The 27,905-nt window shown below is 48.1% G+C and overlaps 2 protein-coding genes across 10 annotated transcripts in view; both read left to right on the top strand.

Annotated features, from left to right (window-relative positions):
* The window catches only part of EXOC6 (exocyst complex component 6), a 96,232-nt gene extending 78,898 nt beyond the window's left edge, over positions 1 to 17,334 (top strand). For 5 of the 9 annotated variants that reach the window (XM_037399020.1, XM_037399022.1, XM_037399028.1 and 2 more), the window contains 3 exons: positions 15,189 to 15,301; positions 15,736 to 15,747; positions 16,199 to 17,334. In XM_037399020.1, coding sequence (XP_037254917.1) covers positions 15,189 to 15,301; positions 15,736 to 15,747; positions 16,199 to 16,331 — 258 coding nt within the window. In that variant the 3' untranslated portion in view covers positions 16,332 to 17,334. The remainder of the gene's footprint in view (positions 1 to 15,188; positions 15,302 to 15,735; positions 15,748 to 16,198) is intronic. The other 4 variants (XM_037399021.1, XM_037399023.1, XM_037399029.1 and 1 more) reach the window with 2 other exon arrangements.
* An 830-nt stretch (positions 17,335 to 18,164) lies between these two features.
* On the top strand, positions 18,165 to 26,341 carry LOC119153662 (cytochrome P450 26C1). The gene is made up of 6 exons (XM_037400359.1): positions 18,165 to 18,367; positions 18,444 to 18,668; positions 18,799 to 19,074; positions 20,779 to 20,934; positions 24,438 to 24,944; positions 25,230 to 26,341. The coding sequence occupies exons 1-6, from the start codon at positions 18,176 to 18,178 to the stop codon at positions 25,590 to 25,592; spliced, it is 1,719 nt and encodes a 572-aa protein (XP_037256256.1). The 5' UTR covers positions 18,165 to 18,175; the 3' UTR covers positions 25,593 to 26,341.
* The last annotated feature ends 1,564 nt before the right edge of the window (positions 26,342 to 27,905 follow it).

The raw sequence follows: 27,905 nt of genomic DNA, 5'->3' as shown, positions 1-27,905 counted from the left end.
ATACTGGCTTGTACCATGTTAACATATATGGCTGTTGTGAGTGTGTCAGGTCTGGAGCAATTTGTCATCTTACAAGTTGCACTGATTTAAAGAATATTGAAATAACAAATAAAGTTTACATAGAAGATTCACATATAGGTTATTTTTTAGAACCTAAAGAAAAACTCCTGGAGAGGACTTTACCTAGAGCATTAGTAGCAAAGGAGCAGTGCAACTTGGAACACCCTGCAATCATAGAAAGAGTGACAGTGGGAGAAAAAAGGAGGAGTAAGAACAGAAATACAAAGCAACGGGAAGGGGCTGGGGGGAAGTCAAAAGATTAATAGACGGAAGCAGTAGATGAGGGGGAGAAAAGAACAATGTAAAGATACGGGATGAAGGACAAAAAGTTCCTGTCTATAAATTGACTTCATTGTTCTTATCCTTTTCTTTCTATGTTCATTTTCCATGGTTTGTGCTGAGACCCATTAAGAACATTTCTTTTTTAAACAGTAGAAATTTGAAGAGATGTTTTTAACCAAAGGAAAGAAAGGACTTTCAGTACAAGTTAATGGTGTATAAAGGCCATGAAACCATCAGGTTGCCTTATTCCCAGGAGAGCGAAGCTTTCCCGGTTTCAGTGGTGTGCCTCCAGGAAATCATTCCAGAGGACACACAATTAGCCCACACTCTTCCAGAGTACACAGTGTAACATGATGCAGTTAAACCAGAAGACAGTTTTCATCTTTTGAGCCTGTGTAAAACATCAGTTGAGTATCTTACCCGAGATCTGTAAGAGAACATAGGCCATCGGATATTTTCCCATAGAAAGGAACGTACAGTAGATACACACCAAAAAATGCAGGTTTAAAACCTGACTTATTTTCGAAGTAACCTGAAAAAATGCAGAGCCAGCCTTTTTAAGTGGCACAACTCAATGCATTCAGTTTCTTCTTTTCGCCAGTCTAAAGTTTAAATAAAAATATTTGCCCTTGCTTAGGGTGTGTGAGAAGGGCATTAAAAGTGGCTCTTTCATTTTAAGCACTAACAAGATATTGAGCCCTGTGGAAGGATAGATTTAATAATATAGTTGAAATGCACATCCAAATGATAGTTTTGGGAACGGTAATATGTTCATTGTAGTGTCTAACTCTTGCATGCATTGACATAGAGGATAGTAGTTTAAAAAGTTCACAGTGAAACAGAGTAATATTGAATGATACCCAGGTAACAGTGGGGGCAGGGGGAACCTGCATAACTGGTAGATTGAAAAGACACAAGCTAAAAACTCAAATGACAGTGTAAAACAGTCCCTGTAGCTTAATTAAATAAAACCAATAATGTGATTTAAACTTCTTTGAGTTAAAATTACTTTAATAAGGGTGTTAATTACTAGAGGATTAACACTGCTTACATGTGATAATAGATGTGGTCAGTCAATAAAGGGTGAGAATAATGTTCGTTTAAGAAGCAAAAGAATCTAGCACAGGATTACTCACCAGAAAGGGATAACATTTCAAAGTGACAAGTAAAATCAGAGGAAGAGGTTTTCAAATTGCAGGAGGCATTAGAGGCTGAATTGTGCCAGCGTTACTCAGTAAAAGTTCCATCTATATTGGGATCTGTTGGAGCTAAAATGGGAAGAGTAATTATTACAAATTACTTATTACATAGTTTGGAACTATTCTGTCTTCCAGAGCAACTGTAACAAGTAATTTTTCAGATTAAACATTTTAAGAAAATACTGTCACCTGAGAATTGAGGAGAAAAGGCACGTTCTAAAGGAAAAAGATTAACTTCTAAGAGGAATTAATTTCTTGAAGATGTTTTTCATAGAAAAGAAGTAATAATTGAACTATTGACATTAAGCAGAAAGGGGTTTTCCTCATCTCTTTGCAAATGTAGCAGCAGGAGAAGTAATATCTTTTGCAAAAAGGCCACTAAAGACAAATTCTGAGTTGTCCAGGTTTCTAGTTACTGCAACTTCCTGGGCTCAGAAGCCTTTGCTAAACCAGGCTATCTAGACAAGAAAAGCAAAATCAAGTACCAGTATTTTATATGGGCTGTAGTATTTGCTAAAACACTTTTAGATTAATTTGATAGATACAAATGTTGAAGTAAACACCTTGTAGTAGCTGAAGAAGAAAGTGAAGGTTGTCTGGGAAAGAATATGAAACTTCTGTCTAGTGATTATGGCTTTGCTTTTAACTTGTCTGTATTTACATTCCTGAGCTACTGATTGTGGAATTCCTTGTCCAGTGGTTCCCAGGTCTAGTATAGCTTTCCCTAAGGGGTGTAACTTCATCTGCTATGGAGGGTGGTTATGCAGCCATACCCTGAATGCACTACTTGGGAAGAAATAACTATCTGTTTACAGTAAACTCATGACGAGCACATCTGTGTCTGTGCCTTATGGATTGCATTAGATTTTTGTTTCTGGATGCAAAGAAAATTATGCTGGTTTCTGGCCCATTACATCTTAGATTTCAGTGACTTTCCACATATTCTAATGCAGCACTCAAGATCAGCTGAGGTACTTTATTGAACAGTTGCTATATTTATATCTGCTTCCTCCATAGGCTTTTCAGAGAGATGCCTTGTATATAAAAAAGTGTTGAGGGCTTTGATGGCCACCTAAGAGAAGAATCTGGAGCACTGAGACAGATTTATTGATTTATTTATTTATTTTACATCTGCAGCTTTTTGAGAACCACACAAATCTTAAAAATAAACCAAACTAAAAAGTTATAGATTAAAAAATAATTATTCTGTTGTGTTGAAACAAACTATTTTCCCCTACCTCCCAGAACCCCAGGTTACCTCAGTAGAGATGTCTTTCATAGTGCACACTAGAGATCATGGACCCTTATGGAGAACAAATGCTGCAGATTGAAGAGATTCTCATAAACCTGATAGACCTAATGTTCATCCTCTTGTTAGGCTGGAAGCCTCAATCTCTGTAACAATGTAATTTCAGTATTTTTCTTACACAAAACACCTCTGGTGTTTTGGTCCAAGTCAGAATATGACAAGAAATAAATGGAAAGCTAGGAGAAGGAGATATCCTGTTGCCACTGAATTGCTAATTCCCAGTAGCCAAGCTGGCAGCTTCCTGGGTCAGTTCTGTGAGCTGAAGTCTTCATCTCCTTTGTGAGCACAAGGCTGAGCTGTGGAGCTGTGCCATGCTTACTTGTCTTCTGATAGGCACCTGTTTACATTTGCACACCAGGGCCATGTTTCTAAAACTCCTTCCTTCAATCCTAGAAGTAATTGGACTGAAAACTTGGAGTTGTAATTATACTTGGGCAGACCACTACGGATGTTTAGTTCTAGGGTACAGCAGCCTGATTTTATAGATTAGATGTGCATGTCGACAAGGAGAGTTTGGATTAGTTAGCTCAAAACAGCATTTGTCAGTTAATGACTTTATGTGGTGTAGTATATATACTGACCTCTGGTGAAACTGCAGGCGTCTAATGTTACATGGATACTGCTAGAGTATTAAATATGGCAGAAGGGACAAGAGTGTTCAGTTCCAGAACATAGTATAGAAATTGAAGTGAATGTGTTTTGTGACTAAATTTTATTCCAGTTACACCAAGTTAGATGACTTTTAGTTAGTCCCACCTTCTGTAAATCAGAGGTGGTTAAAATCTAATTTTAACATAGGATTTTGAAAATTCTGAATACATCTTTTTAGTGAAACACCTCAAATGGATTTTTACAGAAAGGCTTGAGACAAATGATACAGTTTTAATCCCCAAGAAACTTATTTTAAGGTACTGTGCCACATCACGTGCTATTTATGGCATTATTTTGTAGATGAGCAAATAGTTTAAAGCAAGCCTGTTATAAGTCTTGTGCAGCTGAAAAAACGGCTTATAGAAAATATAAGTTTAAATAAACTGAAGTGTAAAAATTGCCATTTAAATTAGTAATGATTTTAGTAAATGTCATTAAGTACTACTGGCAAACCTGTGTTTAAAAGAAAAAAACAGCAGCCAAATAAAATGACAGCTTAAATTTATCTATGGGACAGTAAATGCTTCATAATTTTGACAGCTGAAGTTCTTTTTTCAAAGTCTCATTCAGGTCAGAGGCAGATGTCCTGTTCTGGAGGGCTGTACTTGTCACCACTGTGTGCTGTTTGAGCATGTACGCCTCTGCATCAGAAGCTCAAAAACAAAAACAGCTGAATGACCTGACCATTGCATAATACACAGTTTTTAATCCACACAAATTTTACCATTGACATAGTTTTATGCTTTGTCTAAAGGGACTTCGTGTACAGGCTAACGGGCTTGACAGGAGCAATTTGGCCCAAGCCCATGCCCTCTGGAGCCTGACTGTCTGCCAGGCTCCTGCTTTTCAAACTCTTCCCTGTTTCTAGACTCAAAAGACTGTTCTTTTGCTACTAGTCCAGCTTATTCTTTAATGATGTACAACACCACGCTTCATAATAAACATTTGCACTGTAATTAAACAAATCTTCTTTGAAGACATATTACTTGTTGCTATATTGTGTATTTCGTAGGGCCTAGCTGTTTATATTTGCCTCAGTGACTGTTTTTTAGTGAATTTCTTCAGATGATACATCTTGAGCTCCTTGAAGTTTTAAGGGGATTTGTAAAAATTATACATTACAAGTGTTTTTCTGGTTATAGTAACAACAACAAGCTTTTTCATGTGACTTCAATAGCAAGCATGTTATTTTATAGGCAGGCCTAAGTTCATTTGAACTGCCAAAGAATAAAAAATGTATTTGGGCTTGCTCATGAATATAACAGGACCAGGCATCTCTCAAAGTGTACCTCAAGGTCCAGATTTTAGGAAATAATTCTGCCCTTTGGAAGAATGTAGATTGTAATGGGTTTATTTGAATACAAATACCTTCTGTTTTTTCTTGACATAATAACAGTTCCCAGTGGTTCAGCTGTCATAATCTCTGAATTTATACATTTTACATTATGAATGTGTTAAAGATTGTATCCCAGCATTCATGATAATGAAATATATGATTTTTCACTTACAAATTTGAAACAGATGGAAACATTTAAATGTAAATGCGTTTCATTCTTGTGAGCATTTAAATGTCCCCAATTTAGGCACAATTTCTAAATGCGTAGTGCTTTTAAAAAAAAAAAAAAAAGGCACGTTTTTAATGCAGTGGCTTAAAAACTGAAAGACACTGCCTTTCTAACACAAACTATCCTTCCTTTGAAAATCCGGGGCTCAGTTTTCAAAGCATTGCCTAGGAATTTAGCCTGCGACCCCCATTGACACTAATGGGAATTGCATAGCTAAGTCCCCATAACATCACTTTGAAAATGCATTTGTTATACCAATCCAGAAAAAAGGCAGCATAAACTATAGGGAGACATTCACAGATCAACAGATCAATTTACACTTTGAAATACAAGACCGATGTGTGTTATTCCAGTTATGTGATCAGTAGGGGGGATTTTAAAATTCACCACATTCACAAAATAAGTCACCAGGAGTAAATAAAACAAAATATTTTGGCAAGTGGTGGGCAGACTTGCTAACCAGGCTAACAAGGTATTTGTCAGCAGTAACGAACACCTACTGATTGAGTGATAATGGCATTTGGTTGGTACGCTGTTATTCTACAGTTAGCAAACTCGTTGTCTTTTTTCCTTGTAAGCTGGACTTAGATATCTGTATTTTAAATACTTCAGTTGTTCCCTTGTGACCAGGAAATGTTTGGAGTGAACAAGACTTGTCTTTGTCTGGTTCTGATTCTGGTCCTTCACGTTTTAGTTCCAATCTAGTAAGTGCTTTCATGGTGTGCATGCTTTAATAAACAGGGAAATAACATTTGGTGAACTAATGGGGGGTGTTGTCTTCATGTTCATGCAGGGGGGGTTGGTTAATTTGTTGGAAATAAGTGTATACCTGTGTGACACACATTAATGTGTACTTGTGCATGAAACGTTAGCAGAGACTAAAAAGAAAGTATCATCGTTGTGTAGCCGTGTTATTGCAGTGCCTGTGAGTCCCAGTCATGGACCATGGCCCTATTATGCTGGGCAGAGTATAAGTATTTTAACAAAAGAAAGACAGTGCTGCCTCGGAGTTCACAAACCGATGTGATCATAGCTCCACTGAAAGGTTAACACTATGTCAGAAATTATGAAACAACAATGATTCTGGTTGACAGGCTTCCTCTTCAGTCATCAAACCCATTTGTTCTTCTGAATACAAGGTGTGTATAGGTACAGCGTGAGCTCATTTCAGTGGGAAATGTTGAGGAGTGGGATGTTTGTGGGTGGCTTTTGTGAGTTTACTGCTTTTAAAATGAAAAAATCTCTTTCATTTTTGGAGCATTTTAGCTCCAAACCCCAATAAAAATAGTAATAATTGAAATATTAATGTATTTGCTATCCCTTTATCTTAATGACTTAAATGATACATAACTAACAACAGTCATGGAGGTTTTTTCCTGTGTCAAAAGCCATGCATCCTCAAGGAAAAAATTGTAATGCTATTTCTGTACTCTTTCCTAGGAAAGGATTGGGTATAGCTTGCAGTTGTGTATGCTTGGCACTGTTCATTTCCCAGAAGAGTTCACCAGTATTCTAGGCCTTGGGATTTTTTTAATTAAAGAGGTCAAAATCCATTATATCAAAATTTCAAAGAATTTACCAATTAGCTGTAGTCTGCGATGCCCAGCAGGTGGCTTTTATACTATTAAAGGGAGATTGTTTCCATCTCTGATCAAAGCAAAAACAAAACAAAGGAAAATATAGAATATTTTGCTGTACACAGTGCAAACCACATGCTGTGTAAATTATAGGTGAAAACTGTACATGAGACACTGTTCAGTCATACCACTTCAAGAAAAAAATTAATATATTTTCACTGTTCCTCATGAGGATTTTAATGGTAATGTCTAAATCTGTTTAGATTACTAATTATCTGAGAAGATTAGACAGCTGAGAAGATTAGGTAACTTGCTATTTCCTAAAATGAAGATTTTAGCATTTTCTTATTTAAAAGTAAAAGTAATAATACACCATTAATTAGATTAATGAATTTGCTAGAAGTGAAATTGGTAAAAGCAGAGCATGCCAGAACGCCGCAAGATGCAAAGAAGTTCCAATTTGCACCTTTCAATGAATCTAAACTTCCCCGATTTTTGCCTACTTAAAAGAATGTTTGTGACCTTTTGACCCTTTTTGTTATCCCTTACTCAGAAAGGCCTTTATTCTGTAAGGCTTAGGTATAAAAAAATAAAAAGAGCGTTAATGGCATAACAGTCCTTTCTGATCACCCTGTGTAAGATGTTTATGCAAAGTGTCAATAGAAGCAATTGGCCTAACAGTGTGACAACCTGCTTTGCTTGGAAATGGGCTAATCTCCTGTTTGGGTTATCCAGAGGTCAGGTAAGGATTTCTTTTTTTGCACTCCCGTAGTGCCTGGGTACGTAACCTGCAAACACTGCAGGGCAAAAATCAGAAGCAACTCAGCCCAAGAATGCCACAAAGCATTTTTTTTTAATCTTTCTCTTTTTGCTTTTCCCGATTGTTTTTTTTTCCCCTGCCTTAGTTAATTTTTCCCTTCCTGGTCCCATCCCAGAGCATCTGAGTGTACAGCACATGACGATGACAGGGACTCTGCCAGTATCGTTATCTGCTGCTTCACTTTGTTGGGTTGGTGTGTTGAGTTTGTTGTTTGGGGGTTTTTTTTTCCCAAACAGGCATCATCATCCCGCTCTTTTTTGAAGTTCACGTGGAAACCTACTTTAAATCTCAGTTTTTGAGGGCTGCCCCTGTTGCCCTGTCACAGCAGGCTGGAACTCAATAAGCACTCAGGCAAGCATAGCGGGCCAGGCAGTGGGCCTTGGCGGGCTGCATGCTGTGAACTCCTGCCTCACTGAATCAGCTTCTGTGTGTTTTTATAACTGCTTTTTTTTTCCCTGTTAATTATGCCCCAAGGCTGTGGAAAGACAGCATTTATCTGTTTCAACAGACTAAGCAGCAAGTGTTCTGACATGTTTATCAGGCAAATTGTACCTGACAAAAGGTAATTACACATGCAGCAAAGTCCAGAAGTAACTGGGTGATTAGGGGTTAATAAACTGTTTAGCATAAGAAATATTTGGCTTGTATGCAGAGAGAGTGGGCCTGAAGGACATAACTGACAGCGACAGGTTAAAAGAATTACTTTTCTTTTGGTGAAACGCTTGACTTTCCTTAAAGGTAAGCGGGACATTAAGCGTACAACACCTGGGTTTTATCCCCAGCTCCTGAATCACTGGTGCCTATGGTACAGCCAAAGCTATTTGCTGACACTCTTGCTACTTGAGATAACAGCACCATTCCTACTTGTACTAAGGTACCTTGATAATTTACAATTAGGATTTTTGTAGTATAACCAACACAATTGGTATTGTCCAATGGACACTGTCCCCATTTCTATCTGCAAAGCCCCCATCTCCTCTGTCTCTGTTGCTGTGTTGACTCTATGCATAGCTAGTCTGCAAAGTTGCATTCTCTTCAAAGATTATTCCTGACAGTTGCTCAAAAGTAAAAAGGAAAGGGCATCTGTATGATATCTGAGGATGTGACAAGAAGCTCAAACAGCATTGAAAGAGCCGGATGGTCAATTCCAGCAGCTCCCAGTGCACAAAATTCTCACGTAATTATAAGATGGCCTAAATACAGGACTGCAGCTAAGCTGCCTAGGCCTTTAGGTAATATAAGACAAAGCTTTATTGAGCAATGATTACCAGTAATTTCTAGCCGGGCGTGGCTGTTATCACATAGATACTGGGAAAAAGAAAGAGAACTAATGTTGAAGAATAAGTGTAGGTGTCCTGTTTGAAACCAGAATTCTGACCCTAAAATCTTAAGGATTCTTGAGAACTTTTTTCCCCCTGTGGCATCAATATTGTAATGTTTTGTGTTAACAAACCCGTTAGGTCTTAAAGTAGGAATTCTTTTAACAAAAAAAAAATAGTTTAGTATCTTTTACAATAAAATAATTGTGTCTAAAATAAAAGTATTCTAATTATAAATAGCAATGTTACCTGTATAATGTAAGAGATGACTCTAGCCTTTTATGTAAGTATATAGGAAGACCTTTTTTTCCGAGTGGTGTTTATTTCAAGCAGAAAGAGCTAAAGTTAGACATAAAAGGCATTTAGGAAATAAGTAGGCATGAAGAAAGTTAGAAAATCACAGTATTGTAGAGCATCATTCAAAATGCAAGTGCAGAACAGCCACCAGAAGCTGAAGTTACCTCTAATGTTAGAAGTGTATGTGTGACTAATAACATGGTTTGAGAAGGCAGCACTGTTTCATATACAGTAAAAGGAACATGCTGCTCGCTGATCATCAGCCTGATGATTCCAAGATGTTGGATAATGGTTCCACTTCTGTCACACCTTTGGAAGAGACAAATCCTCTAAATAAGGCAGAAGTGTATTACTATATCTATCTTGTAAATATAAGTGAGGGATTGGACAGTCTACTGGACACTGTATCTGCTTTACTAGAAAGAATATTTAAAAAAAAAAAACAAACTCGGAGACACACACCTGATACACATGCTTCTTTGCAAATTATTCCTAGTTAGAAGGGCTTCCCTTGCTTGCATGGAAGCAAATCCTGCTTCATTATAAATAAATTCTCAGGTATAGCATTGCCTGTCTTAGCTTATTTTTCATGGCTGTTATGGGATAAAGAGACTACAACAGTGCCATTGTTCTGGCATAGTAGAATACGTATATATCTGGTTTGTTAGGTGCTTCACAGTGTTTCAGCTGTGTGATAAGTGGGTTCTGACAGAACACCCTCGGGTGTTCCTTAGGTGGGGCTGGGTGGCTGACTAACAGCTAATGGTCTGCACTGCCTCCAGACTCTGAGAATAGTGGAAGAGTGCCTTTCGGTCTGGTTTGAAGTATTTCCCATATATGTTAACTTTGGAAAGATGCATGCACAAAATAAACATTTTTCCTGTTGTAATTTCAAGGCAAACAACGTACTTTCTAACCTCGAAGAAGTCACAGCCAAGTAACACCAGTGTCATGTGCTACGCTGTGGATTTTGATTGATTTTTGAGGCAGGAAAATATTGATAAATATTTTTTATTTTATCAACAGGATCTGCTCTGTGCACGTGTTTCTCTTACTACAGTGTACATCAGTGTGGACCATTCCTTGCTAGACAATAAATCTCGTTTTCAGTTATGGTCTTGGTAATAGCTACAGTTTTAGTGGCTAAAATAGTAATAGGGAGATGTTGCTTTAATTTGGCCTTCAATAGGTTGATTCTAGTTGTCACAGTCAGTAAGAACTACTGTCACAGAATCAGCAAATTCTCCTGTACTTAATGCTTCACAACTGAGAAGCCTTGGGGGGGGTGAGCTCATCTGAACTTAAATCCCCTAATTTTTTTATGGGTTTTTTTTTTTTTTAATTGTAGCTGATACTCTTTTTGGCAAAATTAACACTTTTACGATTAGACTTGCCCTTGATACAATTTTTCTTTTTCCACATTAGTAGTAATCACAGTATTTAAAAATGTGGAGATTTACAACCTTCTTTTATTTCAGTGGAACATAACATTTCCCACATATTACGTCTCTGTAGTATGAGTCACGTCAGCATGTCAAGCCAAATCCAGAAAGTATTTTCATTGTATCTCCACCCTGAGTACTATGTAACATTACCAAAGGCTGTTCCCTCGCTTTGTGGTTTCGCACACACCTAGTCCCTTTCACAGTATAAAATCATTTTAATATGCATCCATTGTGAATGAAAATACAGCAAAAATACAGGGGGAAAGCTGGGGCTTTTTTCTTTTCATGAAAACGTTGGCCACGTTTTCATGATGAATTTCATGTAGCTATCTGCTTGCATAAGCTAAAAAAAGGAATTCTTACATCTTCATGTTCTTCTGTTATTTTCAAGAATCTTTATGTATGAATTTCAAGATAACTTTATCCTTTACTAAAATACAAATCATCTATCAAAGGATTAGGTAGGCCAGTGTTTCATTGTCTTTCCAAAGGTACGTTCAAATCACATGAGGTAGCCAAAATATTTTCTGCATCTTTGAATGAATGAGCTGTCTTCTAGATCATCTGCCTATGGCCAAGACAGTCCCACTTTAATAGAGGCCTTTCTATACAATCAAGAGGAATTAAAGTGCTTCGTTTAAATAAGGCACACGTTTTTGTAGAAAAGGCAGTGTAAATCAGAAAGGAACAAAGCAGCAGAAGCTGAAGCAGAATAGAGTCAATAATACATCTGCCGCATGGCCGCAGGAGTGAAGGTGAATTTGGTGTTGTGCTCAAGGGAAGCTTTGTGTGGGTAGATTGAAGTTATTTCCCATACACATGTGACGGTCCTGGGACCAGCAGCTCATTTCTGCTAGACTGTCCTTGCTGCCATTGGCTACTCGCCAACCTGCTCCCGTTGCAAAGTGCCTGCATTGACTGTACATCCGCCAAGTGCAAAGTCAGATGCAGGTGGTATGAATGGCCAGGACACAGATCCGAAGAGCTGCACACCAGGCAACTCTTGCCCACCCACAGCGTACAGTACATGCTGTCAAAGCCCATTACATACAGCAATACGCCACAGCACAGAACTGCAGCTGTGAGGGGGACAAAATGCACAATGCATAATTGTGCACAGCAGCAGTCCAGTCCCAGCAGTGTCTGCAGCTCCCTGTCGTGTTTTCTCCAGCAGCAGGGCACATTTGTCACACTGCAGCCCCTGAATACATATGCAGAAGGAGGGAAGGGAGCTATGATTGAGTGGCATGTGTCATTTGATAGCATGTCCCTGGTCCTTCGTGTCATGTCATGTCACATGTCGTGACAGCTGCTTTAATTTAGGAGATTAATTAGCATGAGGCTGGTTGTGAGCAGCTCTTTGACCAAAGAGTGTGGAGCAGGGAAGAGGCTCTGAGTACATTCCCCCTTGCTGACAGTGGCTTTCAGGGTGTTAGCTCTTCAGAGCCAGGACTGTCTTGGAGTGCACAGAATATGCTTTGTGTTCTCTTGGGGCATGGTTTTACCTCCTGTGTTGAAAAGCAGCAGACTCCGTAGTCTGTGTAGAGCCTTACATGCCTACCTGTGTTTGGTCAGGTGATAAATGAGGTGCCATCTCCCACCCCAGCCTTCGCTATCACTGGGGTGTCCCAGAGCTATGACACAGTCAGAAGGTTGATTCAAGCGCTGGAAGTATGGTACGAAAATAGCTCGTGCAGTATTGGCCGGGAAGTTTCTTCAAACTTGTCAGCACTGTAATTCTATCAGTCATCAATGGCTTTGGCCTGCACGTTGCTAACAGCATACAGAGCTTCAGCGTTGCTTAGGATTTACCCAGAATCCTCAATTTCAATGTTACAATAAGGATAAGAAATGAAATCTCTCACCTTTGATTTACTGAACACGACTGCTGCAGGAGCATTGGCACAGTCCTTTATTAAGGACTGTGTCCCATGCAGAAACCATGACAAGTGGTGTTGTAATTAGTAGTAATTTATTAATACGTTCAGTTTGCTCCTCTGTAAGAGAGAGGGGAGATGAAGTCTCCAGATTATATCGTTTGGGTTCCTGTGGTTGTCAGCTTTATCCTCCCAGCTTGTCTTGTGCGTCTGCCTGTCCTATCATTCCACGCTTTTAATCATGCTTCTGAATATATCAGACAGCCCCTGTGAGGACTGGGCACTACTGACTGTTGTAACACAGGTAATTAGAAGTGATAAGTAACATGCAGCAACAACTGAGGCAGTTGGTTTCACAAATGCCACTAATTCCTGAGTTATCAGAGCCTTCCCAAGTCTGTTTGCTTAGTGACTAAAGGCATGGCCTTTTCAGCTCAGTAGTGCCCATCCTGAGAAAGGTCCACTTGCATTTGACCTTGATGGCTATCATGGATGTGTAGTCAGCAGAGAATGAAACAGCTTCCTTACTTTTTATACACCTTTCACCCATGTGAGATAGCTAAACGTGAAATCTATATGGCACTCAGGTTTGTAATGAGCCCTAGAGGACAACTGTCAGAGGTTGGTTATAAAGCCAGGGAATGTTACTACATTATTTGTAAAAAACTATACTACAAGTATAGAAGGAGTAATTAATTAGAAAATAATTTGTTTAAACTTGACACGTTATTTGTAAATAAGAAGGGGATTAAGAAGTGGAAAAATTTGGAGAAAAGAGGCATATAAATTTGAAGATGTGAAGACCAGGTGTATGCTTTTAAGTATATTGTAATTATAGGTAATTGAGTTGGTGTTACAATTTGGGGGATGAGCATTCCTGGAGAGCTGTGATGTTTTATCAGACTGAGAAGTTTGAGCAAGGCTGGGCTCTCAGAGGTGCGGTCCTTCTCTTGGTGTAGTCTGAGAAGCCAGAGGAGCGGGCACCTGCTGCTGCCCTGCCTGCAGGCACCGGGGCTGTTGGTGGTGTGCCCTGGCTGTATCCGCTCAGGTCTGGCCTAGCAGAAGCAAATGTTTAAAGTGAACAGGGTTATTTAAATAGCAAAATGGTATGACTTGCAGTAGCCTGTTACGTTTCTTAAAGTGGTTTTATTATAGAAAATGCTGTTCCACCCCACCTTTCTGGCATTACCGAGGCAGCGAGTCCTCCAGGCAAGCAGGGGCTCTGGGTTACGCTGACGACCCAGCTCGGTGGAGCTGCCGCGGGCGCTGCGAGCCAGGGGCAAAGTGTTGCTAATGGTTCCCCGCGCTGATGTGAACAGTAGGTTCGGCTAACACAGGGCAGCCTGAGAACAAGCGGCGTTTGCCCTCAGCCGCAGGACGAGGCCAGGCATCAGCTGCCAGGGGAGCTGGAAGCACCCCACCACTGCTGACGTCAATGGGAGCGGGGCCCGCTGGCCGGCAGGTAGCCGTGGGAAAGGCTGTGCCACCCGCGCCCCGGCCCCTGGCAGGGCGGCCGGCTGGGCCTGGTCTGCACCCCGGCGCGGTGGAGGGGGAGTTAGGCTCTGAGGGCGGCGAGGGTGCTGGCCGCTGGAGGCTGGGCATCGCCTCTGCCTGCCAAAGCAGTGTGTTTGTGGAGCAGCGGCTCCGAGGGGGAAGGCCCGGCGGGGAAGGGCAGCCGGGTGCAGGGCTCTCCCTGGGAAGGGTGGCCGGGTGCAGGGCTGGGAAGGGCGGCCGGGCACAGGGCTCTCCCTGGGAAGGGTGGCCGGGTGCAGGGCTGGGAAGGGCGGCCGGGCACAGGGCTCTCCCTGGGAAGGGCGGCTGGGCACAAGGCTCTCCCTGGGAAGGGTGGCCAGGTGCAGGGCTGGGAAGGGCGGCCGGGCGCAGGGCTGGGAAGGGCGGCCGGGCACAGGGCTCTCCCTGGGAAGGGCGGCTGGGCACAGGGCTCTCCCTGGGAAGGGTGGCCGGGTGCAGGGCTGGGAAGGGCGGCCGGGCACAGGGCTCTCCCTGGGAAGGGTGGCCGGGTGCAGGGCTGGGAAGGGCGGCCGGGCACAGGGCTCTCCCTGGGAAGGGCGGCCGGGCACAGGGCTCTCCCTGGGAAGGGCGGCTGGGCACAGGGCTCTCCCTGGGAAGGGTGGCCAGGTGCAGGGCTGGGAAGGGCGGCCGGGCACAGGGCTCTCCCTGGGAAGGGTGGCCAGGTGCAGGGCTGGGAAGGGCGGCCGGGCACAGGGCTCTCCCTGGGAAGGGCGGCTGGGCACAGGGCTCTCCCTGGGAAGGGTGGCCAGGTGCAGGGCTGGGAAGGGCGGCCGGGCGCAGGGCTCTCCCTGGGAAGGGCGGCCGGGCACAGGGCTCTCCCTGGGAAGGGCGGCCGGGCGCAGGGCTCTCCCTGGGAAGGGTGGCCGGGCGCAGGCTGCGCTCAGGGCCGCGCTGTTCCCGCCGTGGGGGTGCTTGGGGCTTCTCCGGGCCAGGAGCGTGCCCGGGGCTGGGGCCGAGTCACTGGAGCAGCCACCACGCAGAGCACAGCGGGGGTTTTTTAATTCACTTAGTTGAGACTACCCGAACCTCTGGTTTAAATTACTGTGAGCGGCAACAGACACGAGTATCCCCTGCCCGCTCCCCACGGTACCGCAGGCTCCCGGACACCGGAGTGTGAAGCCGTCGCGGCCCCTCCGAGGGCCGAACCCGCACGGAGGGAGGCGGGCGGGAGGGGCCGGGCAGGTGCGGGGGCGGCCGCCCTCCTCCTCCCCGCAGGGCCGCTCCGCGCCCCCTCACCCGCCTCTGCCCCCCCAGCTCCTGGACCTCTTCATGGTGTGGGACTGGTCCACCTACCTGGCCGACTACGGGCAGGCCACCTCCAAGTACCTGCGCGTCAATCCCGGCACGGCCCTCACGCTCCTGGAGAAGTAAGTGCGGGGCGCGGGGCGGGCGGGGTGCGGGCGGCGCGGGGCAGGGCCGGGCCGGGCGCCGCAGCTGCCAGCCCGCATCACCGGGCGGCCGCGGGGCCGGGGCGCCCGCCCTCCCCGGAGCGGCGGCGGCCAGCGCCCGGCGGCGGCGCGGCGCTGTCCCGGGGCGGCGGGCGGCGCGGAGCTGCGGGCAGTGCCGGAGCCCCGGGGGCAGCCGCGCCCACCCGGGTGGCCGCTCTCGGGAAGGGTTTGGCGGCGGGGAAGCCGGTGCGGGCGCTTGGGGCGGCCCGGCGAACGGGGCGGACAGGGCACGCAGCCGCAAACCGGGTGTCAACCTGCTCGTAAAAACTGCATCGAAATATGCCGTGAGTGAAAGGCGTTCTCTAACGGTGTTTTCCCTCCTCTCCTGCCTGCGGTGAACGCGCATCTTGCAGAGTTCACAGAGGGTACGTATCGTCTGTATCGTCACAAAATCTTGCTTCCCGATTTTCGCTTCTGAATCTATCGGTACGGGAGATCGGCGATAACGATATCGGGTGATTTGACGGTGAACAAAACACGCCCGTTCGCTGAGCCTGAACTTACCGTGGAAGCAGAATGATGCTGACGGGGTTTCTGGTTTGCTTCTGTCCTAACGCAGTTGGGAGGGCCAGTTTCCTGCCGAGGTGATATTTGCTTAATACTTACGGGCGATTTGTGTAGTAATATCTGTTAAAACGAGTTCTGCGTTGCGGAAGTTGAAGAACACACAGATAACGGGTTTTGTAATCTTTCAGTTCTTATTAGCAGAGAGACCAAAAGAGGAACAAAAGTAAACCTGTTTAAATAGTTTGATTTTTCCTTTTCACATTTATGTTTCTAACATGTCTTGCATCATTTGCTTTTTTATTTCTCCAGAATGAAAGACTCTAGCAAAAAGAACAACATTTTTGCTCAGTTCAGGAAGAATGATCGTGACAAGCAGAAGCTAATAGAGACTGTGGTAAAGCAACTTAGGAGTTTAGTGAACGGTATGTCCCAGCACGCATAGGCCTGGTAAATCGACGATATCTCATCACACCAAGAAGTATTTCTTAGCCACTATTTCTACCAAGCAAGCGGTGATGCCAGTTAGGACATTCGTTTGACCAAGTAAAGGAAAAATGCAGTAGATGGCTTGCATACAGAGTCTTCAGCAAACAAATCTTTGTACGTATTTTTAATGGATCTGATACTATTTTGTATATTGTAAACAAATGGTGAAAATGAGACTGTACAATAAAAACCAGGTCAATCGTATTGTACATGGAACAGCTGAACTGTAAATATGTTATTTAAATATCTACGAACACGGTATCCAAAATTTTGCTCCGGGTAGGAATTATTTGAAAAATGATCCCTTAGTTGCTGTTTTCTGGATGAATCCTAATTTAATGTTTTTTAAGCATCGGGATAGTTGCGTTTCAGATGCCGCCTATCGTTTTCCTGCATTAAATGTATATTAGCCTTAAAGTGATTGGACATAATTTTGTATACCGGATTTTGTAGTCTGGAGGTATGAAAGAATCTTTTGATTTTTAGTACCTTTGAAAACTACCTGAGAACTAGACTTGGTATTTATTTAGCATTAGGGCTTATAGGCTTTGTTCTGCAAAAGGGTTTAATCTCGAGGTTGTGAATGTAAATAACCACTTAAGTTCTTTATAATGTGACATTTTGTTTTGGTTTAGTTTTGTTCCTCAGGGTTACTATTTCTAACTGTACTTTTGTAAGATCCCGGGTTCTTTCCCCCAGGTTGCAGTGAGGAATAGATTTGCCACTATTGGTTTCGTGCCGCATCTGTTTGTCAGTATGCGCTTTCTGCCGCAGACCCAGCCCAGCGATTAGCGCTTCGTCCCACCGCCGGTCTCTTCGCACTGTCCCCTCCTGGCTGTTTTAGACACAAAGAGAATGTCTAACAAATACAAACCAAATGGAACATGTAAAAATAATGTACATTTTCGCTGTATTTTTAAGTTATTGACGGTCGAAATACAGTAATATAAACCTCCTCACCCGTATTCCTGTTTAATTTCACGCACTGGAAGGCACCTCAGAGCTGGTCTCCTTGGGACCGGTACGGGTCCCGGCTCCGTGGTGCTCTGCCCCCGGGACAAGCGGGCAGGGGTCCGGGCGGCCCCGACGGCGGGGTGCGGGCCGGGGGGCAGCGGGACCTGCCCCGGGCGGCCGGGGGGCGGCGGGGCTGGGACGCTCCCCGCTGGGGGGAGCCCGGGGCGGGACTCGCTGCCTCCGCCGGGCGGCGGGAAGGGCCGGCCGAGGGGGCGCCGGGGGGCTGGCGGCGGGGACACCCCGCGCCCAGGGGCAGCCGTCCGGCCGCGGAGCCGGCGCTGGCCGGGGCGGGGGGCGCCGGGGCCGGCCGTGCCGTGCCGTGCCGTGCCGTCGGGGGGGCGCCACGAGGGGCCGGGGGGGCGGGGGAGCGGCGCCGCGGCCGCAGCCTCGCGGAGGCGGGGGCTGCCCCGGCCGCCCCCGCTCGCTCTGGCCGGTCCCCGCGCCCCTCAGTCGCTCTCCGCGGTCCGCCCGCGCCAATCACCGCACTTGGCCGCGCTGCTTAAATATGCAGCGGATACGTCACCTCCGAAGGTGGATCGGGCGTAAGTGGCCGATATCTATATAAATGTGGCCGGGGGCGAACCGGCAGCAGGAGGCGAGCGGGGCCGGGCGGGCAGCAGCCGGCAGGGCCAGCCGCGCAGCGCCCGCCGCCGGCAGCGGAGTCGCGGGGCGCCCGGCCCCCCGCGTTTGACAGCCGCCGGGGCCGCCCCCCAGCCGCCCGCGCCCCCAGGGCGGGGACCCGCCGCCGCCCCGCGCCCGCCCCGTCCCCCGCCGCCCGGCAGGAGGATGCCGGCGGGGCTCTCCTGGCCCGAGGCGGCGGCGCTGGCGCTGCTGGCCCTGGCGCTGCTGGTCGCCCTGTGCCGGCACCTGTGGGCGCTGCGCTGGAGCCTCAGCCGGGACCGCGCCAGCGCCCTGCCCCTGCCCAGGGGCTCCATGGGCTGGCCCTTCTTCGGGGAGACCCTGCACTGGCTGCTCCAGGTGAGGCGCGGGGGGACGGGCACGGGGTGGGAGGGGGTTGGCGGGAGCCCCGGGCTGACCCGCAGCTCGCCCCCAGGGCTCCCGCTTCCACAGCTCCCGGCGGGAGAGGTACGGAAACGTCTTCAAGACCCACCTCCTGGGCCGGCCGGTGGTGCGGGTGACAGGCGCTGAGAACATCCGCAAGATCCTGCTGGGTGAGCACACGCTGGTCAGCACGCAGTGGCCCCAGAGCACCCAGATCATCCTGGGCTCCCACACCCTGCTCGGCTCCATCGGTGACCTGCACCGCCAGCGCCGCAAGGTGAGCCTCGTGGCCGCCCTGATGGGCAACGCAGCCCAGGTGGCACCTCCTGCCCAGGCTTGGCCCTCGGCGGAGTGCGGGAGCCCCAGCTTTAACCGCCTGCCTCTGTTCCCCCCCCTTCTCCTTCTAGATCCTGGCCAGAGTGTTCAGCCGTGCCGCCCTGGAGAGCTACCTGCCGCGGATCCAGAAGGTTGTGAGCTGGGAGCTGCGGGGCTGGTGCATGGAGCCGGGCTCCATCGCAGTTTATTCCTCCACTAAAACCTTAACTTTCCGCATTGCAGCTCAGATTCTGCTGGGGCTCCGCCTGGAGGAAAAGCAGTTCAAGGACCTGGCCAAAACTTTTGAACAGCTGGTGGAGAACCTCTTCTCCCTGCCCCTCAACATCCCCTTCAGTGGGCTGCGCAAGGTACTGCCGCCTGCCCTGCTCCCTCTGCCTGGGGGCAGGGGCCCGGGCCCCGGCGGCACAGATCCCCTGTCCCCAGGCCTACCAAGGGGCACTGCCCATGGGCCAGGACGTCTGCAGCATCCCGTTCCGGGTCTGAGGGCCTGGTGTCTTGCCCAGCCCAGCCATCTCCCCTGAGCTGTGCGCTTCTCACCTGCTCGTGGTTGGCTTCCAGCACCTCCAGGCACTGGCTGCAGCTCATTGTACAGCGCAGGGCTCCTCTTCTCCCTCACCCCAAATGTTGCCTCTGTTGGCTCTGGTTAGTCTATCACACCTAATCCTGTTCCATCTTGTCCCTCCTGGACTCATGTCAGCCCGCAGCAGATGGGGCTGTGGGCTCGGGCACAAAGGCAGCTGGGCACGGTGCACCTCAGGTTAGCACTCCCTGTGCACCTCAGGGCAGGCTGAGGACCTGAGACCCTCTTATGGTCCTCGGTCCCTTGCCCCCCAGCAGCAGAGAGACAGTGAGGGGTCCTGGAGGGGAACATGGCAGAAGGACAGTCTCCTCTGCCTCTTGCATCCTGCAGTTTCTTCCCTGCTGCCCTGCCACTCTTTGCCTGTCTCCCCACACTCCTGCTCTAGGTATCCGTCCTGTGTCCCACCCCTCCTCTTCCATTTCAGTCTGCTTTCCCTCCTCTGACTTTGGGTTCTCCAGCCTTACCACAGCTCAGGTCTCCTGCCCCTTTTAGCCAGGTCTTGCCCAATCTCTTATTTCCACAGTGAGCTCTGCCCCACCCGGTCACCTTACCCAGCCAGTCCCAGTTCTCCCCCAGCCTCCCTGCTGCTCTTCTCCACCAGTTTGAAGCTCACGTTTTCCCTGTCCAGTTTCCCTTTGCAGGTTTTCACCAGTGTGAGTGTTCAGCCCCCATCTTGTCCCCCCCTGTCCTCTCTCAGGTCACCCACAGCCTGTCTGGCCCCAGACTACACTCTTCAACCTGCATTTAGGTCCCCTCGTCTTTCCCCTGGCTCCCTGCCCTGTTCCCTTTGTCCAGTCCTTCCCACCCCAAATCTCAGCCTTTGGATCTTCTTCCCAACATCTAGTCATGGCCATTTTCCATCCGAGTTCTCTGGTCCTTCCGGCCTTTGCAAGAGGCATCTTGATACGGAGCCATACACTCTGTGACTCCATCCATCCCACCTTGCAAAGAGATCGCTGATCACTTGACTCGCTGCGATCTCACGTAAATGTTTTGCTGCACAGGAGTGCAACATAACTGGAGATGAGCTGGGTATGATTGATGTGTCTTTAGCTACTATACCCTGGTAAAGCCACTTACTTGCTCCTGTCTCAGATGTGCCTTGCTGCTTGGACTCGGTTTTATTAAGTTACCTCTTCTTGTCCCTCTGGACAAACTTCTTTTGGACCTGACATAACTGTGGGTTTGTTCAGCGCACGTGCCTCTGGACTCGGTACCGTGGGTTTACTTTGCCTCTCAGAGTGTTTCTTGGGACTTGTCATATGTGATTCACAACAGCAAGGCAAGAGAATTTGCAGCGTTTTCTCCCAAAATGCTGCCTCTTGCAAGGCTCTGGGGCTGGGCAACAGATTAAACAGTTCTTGCTGTTACAGATCCTGGGATTAAGGATTGCCACACTTGGGGTCCCCCCGTCTCTCTGGAGAGGGGGGCGGTTCCTAAGACTCTCCTGAACTGTTTCTGCCTCCTGCAGGGAATCAAAGCACGGGACATGCTACATGAGTTTATGGAGAAGGCTATACAGGAAAAACTGCAGAGAAATAACCCAGAAGATCACAGCGATGCTCTGGATTTCATAATAAACAGTGCCAAGGAGCATGGCAAAGAATTCACCATGCAGGAGCTAAAGGTAAGGAGAACCCCTGCCTGCAGTGTCCCTTCTGACTCGGTAGCTATTTGAGAAACCTGGGCAGAAGGTCAGGAGGAGGGTTGTGTGGGGACCCACCACTAGCTGCTGGCTCCTGCCCTCCTCTCACCGTCTCTGAGGACACCATCTCCTGTGCAAGTGAGAAAGCTCGGGCTCTGCTTGCTCACCTGCTCTTGTAGGATTGTGCCTCTCTGCATTAGAAGAGAGCTGGTATTTAAAGAGGGATTCAGTGCCTCTTCTACCCTTCCTCTTCATGGCCTCCAGGCTTCAGTCTGTCTTAGGGTGCTGGTAGGGTTATTTGGCTGTGCTCTGTAGGTTGGTATGGACTTCGTAACCTCCAAGATACTGTCTCGGAAATATTTAGAGCTAGTTGCGTGCTCCTCAGACACCCCCAGCATCTGGCATAGTGCAGCGTGTACATCACATCACCATATTCCTTGAGGCTGTGAGCCCAGAAACCTCTGAGACAATACATCAAAATGGGTCCAGGGACGGAATGATGGATGCTGGGTCATTCCCCATCACCTCATCATTAATTATATCATCTAGTTTGTGGATTGCTATGATGCAACGTGATGCATCGCTGTGACTTAGGGATGAACCCAGCACCCTTACTGAGCCAGAACTGCCAACTCAATGTGAAGAGTATGTTGCCAAAGATCTTGGGAAAAAATTGTCCCTGGTACTGCGTCATTCATAGCTCCAGGTCACTTGGTGTCAGTGAATGGCAGATAACACTGCATTTATATAACAGGTTTTGAAGCAGTTTTGCGTGGTTCCAGCATCTGAATATAGTTTAAAAGTGTTTGAATATAGCCTAAAAGTAGTTTTGTCATTTATTTAGATATTTACAGGAAGCTATACAAAGATTAATGTTTTATAAATATTTTGTAAAAGTGTAATCTCTAAATCTAAAATATTTGGAAAGCTTTACAGCAACTATTAGATACAATTAATACCAGCATATATTCTTAAAGTAATTTTATTTTAATTATTATATTATTTATTCTACTGGGGTGGTTTTTATTATAATATAAATATTCTTAAAAAATAATTGCCAGATTCAAAATGTGATCAATTAAGATTTATTGATCTCTTTTGGTATTCACATGGACATTACATACAAATAATTATGTGATCTTTCATCATGGTCCTGGCTCTGACCACAGATGGAATAAGGGGATATGAAATGTAACACGGAATGACATGGCAGTGACCTCAGGCCAGCTGATTCAAATGGTAGTATGTCCATATGCTATCCTGTACCTTTACAGTTACAACATTTCTACCTTGTCTGCATTTAACAAAATGGCTTGCAAACCAAACTGCCTACGCTTGCAATGCAATTATGGCAATATTCTCCACTCTAATAAAACCGTAGTAGAGCTCTCATCCAGTGAAATGGTGTAACTGGATAAAAAGTTCAAAGTTGTCTCAGAGTTGTGGATATATCTGACTTGGAGAGACACTCCAAACACCGGCACACACTAGTTACCAATTTGCTTTGTGTTCAAATGATTTTGAAGGACTGTTTTCCCAGAAAATTTCCTAAATATTTTGCACTACTGGCATGAACTCAGCAGGACCCTTGAAATATAAAGGTCATTTAAAAGATATCACTCTGCCAAAAGTACTGCTTTAAAACATCTAAAACCTTGGAAGGATTAAAAAAACCCCATCCCATCCGACGTAATAATGCTGCCACTGGCTGGCTGTCAGTCCTGCCTCCCAGGACAGGGAGTCGGGCTGTAGCACAGGGACAATACTGGTGAAGCTGTGGGAAGATGCTGCCTCCCAGTCACCGGTTATGTTAGCCTTGTAAAAGCAGGGAGGGAAAGTCAGCAGGTCGGTGTCACAGTGCTGTCAGAGGTTGGTGCAGGAAGTCATGAGGGCTGTTATCCCAAGCTGCAGAGCCTGCCCTGAATTCCTTGCATGGTATTGAAATGTCTTGGGTTTTAATTGCAAGTGGCAGAACTGAGATGTTTCTTTTCATCTGCGTCTGCTGCCTTGTGAATGTAAAAATTCCTGCTAACGCCTGCAGGTGTGATAGGGGTTGACAGGGATCTGTTATTTCAGAGGTTTTATTTCAGCTGAAAGATGCCCTTGAGAGCTGTGCTTGGGCAAAAGCCTCTAGCCCAGCCAATATACAGTGCTGGGGACAGTAGCAAAGAGTAAAAGTCCTTGTTACATTACCCTTGACCTTACCAGACTTGGCTCCAGGTACCTTCAGGTGTCCTTCCCTGTGCTTTTGCCTTCACCTCTCCAGAAACCGGTGGTGTCGGAACCATTTAAAATCCAGACACATAGCTGTGTAAAGGAAACTGCTGTTTCCCCGAGGGGTTTCGCTCCGCTTTGCCCCTGCACTGGAACAATTTGTGCTGTTGTGCCAGCCAGGTCCCAGCCCCTCCCTGGGTGGCAGCTCCATTGTGCTTCTCCCTTGGGCTTCTCCAGTGGGTTTTGGCTCTGGCCTCTGGCCTCAGCAGTCCCAGCTCTGGGCTACGGACCCGCTGGCACCTTCAGATGGTGCCGTAAGTTTGAGCGTTATGTTTGCTGTCAGAGACATGACATGCCATGACCCAGCTCCAGGCAACCCTTAACTTCTGGAAAACAATTTCCAATAGTTAATAACAGCAACCTGGCATGTGCTGTGCCATACAGACCCTGCAGACAGTCCCAGGAAAACTGGGAGGCTGCGTGGGGATCCGTGAGCTGGGACAAGGGACGTGTTATGAATTTGACTGTGCTGTGGTCTGTCTGAGCTGGTTAACCTCCTAACTTGTTATGGACACATCGTCTATGGAGCTATCAGGAACACTGCTGTGCTTCAGGCTGTAAAGCTTGAAAAGCAGCAAGTCCTTTGCCTGGTGTGTGCATCCCGGTGGGAGAGCTCCCTGCGGGCTGCAGCACCTCCTGGGCTGAGCTGCTATAGCAGGGAGGGCTTTCTGCTCTCAACTCTGTTGGTTGGAGTCCCCTCCCAGACAAGCAAGTGGCTGATTATAATTGGAAGTGGATCAAATGCAACCTGTTTTAGCTGCCAGCGCATCTAGGATTTATGCATAAACACACAGCCTCATAACCCCTGGCTGGGCAGAAAGGCAAAGTTTGGGCACAAAGGGAAATTGGCAGATGAAGGTAAAAAGTGTAATGCTTGAAATGAACTTCACTTGGTATGCTAAAATGCGTGTTAAAAATGCTTCTCTAAAATTTGTAAAACCTGGGAGGAAAGCTCAGAAGAGCTGGATTGGAGGCGATGTGTACTCATCTCAGTTGCGTTTCTGCATCAATCGCTTGGCAAGTGAATGTCCAGTTTGCACAGAAATGAAAAAACAAGGGTGGCTTGTTTTGGTCTCTGCCAAAACAGGGTTTGTGGAGAGCAGAGGGGGGCCAGGGCCCTCTTCACGGGCAACCTGCAAAAGGTGAGAACAGTCTGAACCACAGCCAGTTTAAAATGGCATTCACACTTGTCACCTTCCTTCCTCTCCCAGGAGTCAGCGATTGAGCTCATATTTGCTGCTTTTTTCACCACGGCTAGTGCCAGCACCTCTCTGATCCTCCTGCTGCTGAAGCACCCCTCAGTGATAGAAAAAATAAGGCAGGAGCTGATGTCCCATGAGCTGTACCAGCAGTGTGAGCGTTGCCCTGCGGGACCCTGCCCGGACACCCTGAGCGCCCAGAGCAGGGACAGGGAGAAGCCACTTCTTTGCCCCACGGCCAAAGATGCTCGCGAAGACCAGAGCCAGTCCCCGAGCCCGACGGAGGAGGGTCCCCTCCAGCCCCATGCCTCGCTGGAGCCCACCCTCCCCCAGAGCTGTCCCTGTGCTGGCCCCCAGCTGCGGGCACTGTCAGGGCAGAGCTGCTGCTGCCCCTCAGACATCAGCCTGGAGAAGCTGAGCTGCCTGCGCTACCTGGACTGTGTGATTAAGGAGGTGCTACGGGTGCTGCCCCCCGTCTCTGGAGGCTACAGGACGGCGCTGCAGACGTTTGAGCTGGATGTAAGTGCCTCGCATGCCAACGGGCTGCTGAGGAGCTGCCGCCTGCCACTAACTGCGAGCACCCTGTGTCCAGGACAGCGGTGGTGCTTGGCAGTGTAACTCAGGGGGAAGTGGCACCCGGCAACCTCCATGGGTCCCAGCTGGGCTGGAGAGGAAAGGAGCTGTGGAGCAGATGGGCAGTGTGGTGGAGCTGTCTCCATGCTCCCTCTGCTCACCCTCCACCAGCACAACTGTCTGCACAGGTATGTAATGCTCCTCTCCTCCCCTCTTCTCTCCCCCTCCCAGGGCTACCAGATTCCCAAAGGCTGGAGTGTCATGTACAGCATCCGTGACACCCACGAGACAGCTGCTGTCTACCAGAGCCCCCCTGGTGGCTTTGACCCAGACCGCTTTGGTGTCGGCCGGCCGGAGGCTGCAAGCCGCTTCCACTACATCCCCTTCGGCGGCGGGGCGCGGAGCTGCATCGGCAAGGAGCTGGCACAGGCCATCCTCAAGCTGCTGGCCATTGAGCTGGTCAGCACGGCCCGCTGGGAGCTGGCCACCCCCAGCTACCCCGCCATGCAGACCGTGCCCATTGTGCACCCTGTCGATGACGGGCTGCAGCTCTACTTCCACCCCCTGCAGCCCGGCCATGGCAGCAAGGCCTGAGCCAGGGGTACGCTGCCCCCCCAGCCCTGGCATCAATGCCCCTCTGTGGCTGCTGGGGGCAGATCTCTGCTGCCCCAGGCTGGGTATGGCACTGGGTCACTGCAGAGCAAAACCCCAAAAGGCTTTTTGTTTTTCCTCTCCTTGTGTGCAAGCCGGTAGGGAGGGTCCTGCAGAGTCCTGCTCCCGAGCACCGGGGTGAACCTCAGCCCCAGCCTGGGGGTAAAACCTGCTGAAGCTGCTGATGCAGAGAGCATCCCCCCATGGGGGCTCAGCTAGCCCCTTCCCCATGCAGGGCTCCAGCCACCGGGGATGGGGAGCAAATCTCCCAGCCCCACAGCTAAGGCTCCCAGAGCTTTTCTGTCCCAGGGTTACCTCCTGCGGGTGTGTTACAGGAGACACAGGGTGATCGTCCCGCATACTGTAGCTTTCTAGATGTAAAAAGAGGGAAGCTGGGGGGGGGGGGGCTCTGCAGGAAAACACAAGCCAGGTCTGCCCAAGCTACGGCATCAACTGTAGCTAGACTAAAAGGGCGTAAAGTGGCTTTTATTGTAAATATTTAATCTCATTCCTGCACTTCCCATTAGAGCTGGCACAAAGAGTATGTGTCGTGTTCACCCAGTAGTAGTAGCTGAGTATGTTGTGCCTGAGCACTGCGCTGCTGCTCGAGGTCTGCCATGAAGCGTCCCTCCGGGGTCCCCACAGGATGCGCTCCCCAGCCGCAGCCTGACCAGGGGATTGGGCTGAAGAAGGTAAGGGGGCTTTGGGGAATAAACATTTGGAAAATGGACATTTCTGAATGTCTACTTTGTGGTAGAAAATCCCCTGTTCCTGATGATGCCGTTTATGTTGCAGAGGGGGCATTTGTAAGGTGACACAAGCCCCATGGTGGCTAGCTGGTCAGAGACTGACCGTGTCACCTCCTGCAGCCTAGCTCTGCCAGGGAAAGTGCCTGGACAGCAGCTCTGTAGGTCCGTACAGAAGCTGGTACCTGGCACTAAGCCTGGGTGCTGAGGGCACCTTTTTACGTGGCTTTTGAGTGCTGTCTGCCTTGCTGAGACATGGGGTATTTCTCTCCTATGTAAAATGAAGCGAGTCCTGTTGCTTGTGCACTGGGAACAGAGTTGGGCTGAGTTCCTTGTCCCACTGCAATGTGTTTGCCAGTTCCTTTGAGCTTCACCACTGCTCCCCACCGTCACACATCCTGCAGGGAAACAGCGGGGGAAACCATCTACCTTGTTCCTCCAGCGCACCCTGGGCCCGGTGGCACGGCGTGCTCCATGTGAAAAACCAGCAGCAGCCTGACCTGTGAGGGCAGAAATTGGCCTGAGGACAGCGATCCTTTGCGAAGGCTCTGGGGAGCTCCCCTACCCCTGCCTCTCTGTCATCGCCCTGCTTCAGCGCCAGCTTACAAATGACCTGGCCCTGGCCGGTTCCCCTCGCATGCCTGTGCTGGGGCACTGCCGCTGCAGCGGGGCATCGCTGCTGCCAGCTGTCAGAGGCTACCTGGGGCAGAAATGTGGCTCCCAAATGTGACAGGTCAAATCTGGAAGAGGTTGAGTTGCAGGGCTGAGTTAAGTGCTGTTGGCAGGTCGACCCCGTAGTGAACCGGAGCCTCTGCCCCTCCTGACCTTGTCCTGAAAGGTGAATCTTTCTGGCTATCAGAGGTGAATCGGTAGGTGGTGGCTGCAAGTGGCAATGACTAACTTTAATTAGCAGGAGCTGCTGGCGTGGCTGTGACCCGCAGGCTCCCAGCGCGGGCAGGGCTGCGGGCAGGGCTGGGCCTGCAGCACCCAGTGCCCAGGGCCGGGGCTCCTCCAGCAGCGCGCGGAAAAATTACCCCGAGCGCTAACGAGCCCCGTAGCCACCCGCTGAAAAATGTAACGTGAATCTAGTTTAAAAAAAAAAAAAAAAAAAGACTTGAAACTGATTTTGTTTGCAGATAAACACGAGCATTTACAAATGAAGTGTAATAATTGTTACTTGTAATCAAAGTTTGTTCATATTAGGCTGTTAATTTCTTGACCCCCTTCCAAGCTGTTTTTAATTATCCCTTTCACTCTTTACCATTTGATTCTTTTCGAGCCGGTGGCTGGGGAATACACAGCTGGGGAGATAATAAAGCCTTCCTGTGGCAATTATCGGTGCTCAGGCCACCGTATCTCGTTATTTTGATAGACAGTGAACTTGGCGCGGTTGCCGGCCGGGTTCACGCAGATGTCACGGTCCGTGTTGTAGGTCACAAGCGGGTCAGCGCCCGGCGAGGGGAGAGCGCCGGGTCAGGCTGCGGCCGCCGCTCCGGGCCCGCGCCGGCCG

This window comes from Falco rusticolus, chromosome 9 (genome assembly GCF_015220075.1).
Source record: "Falco rusticolus isolate bFalRus1 chromosome 9, bFalRus1.pri, whole genome shotgun sequence".
Taxonomy (NCBI): domain Eukaryota; kingdom Metazoa; phylum Chordata; class Aves; order Falconiformes; family Falconidae; genus Falco; species Falco rusticolus.
This window is presented reverse-complemented; position numbering and strand designations above follow the sequence as displayed.

Coding starts and splice junctions, on each gene's coding strand:
- LOC119153662 (XM_037400359.1), top strand. CDS start 18,176: ATGCCGGCGGGGCTCTCCTGGCCCGAGGCGGCGGCGCTGGCGCTGCTG. Junction 19,075..20,778: donor CCTTCAGTGGGCTGCGCAAG/GTACTGCCGCCT, acceptor TGCCTCCTGCAG/GGAATCAAAGCACGGGACAT. Junction 24,945..25,229: donor TGCAGACGTTTGAGCTGGAT/GTAAGTGCCTCG, acceptor TCCCCCTCCCAG/GGCTACCAGATTCCCAAAGG.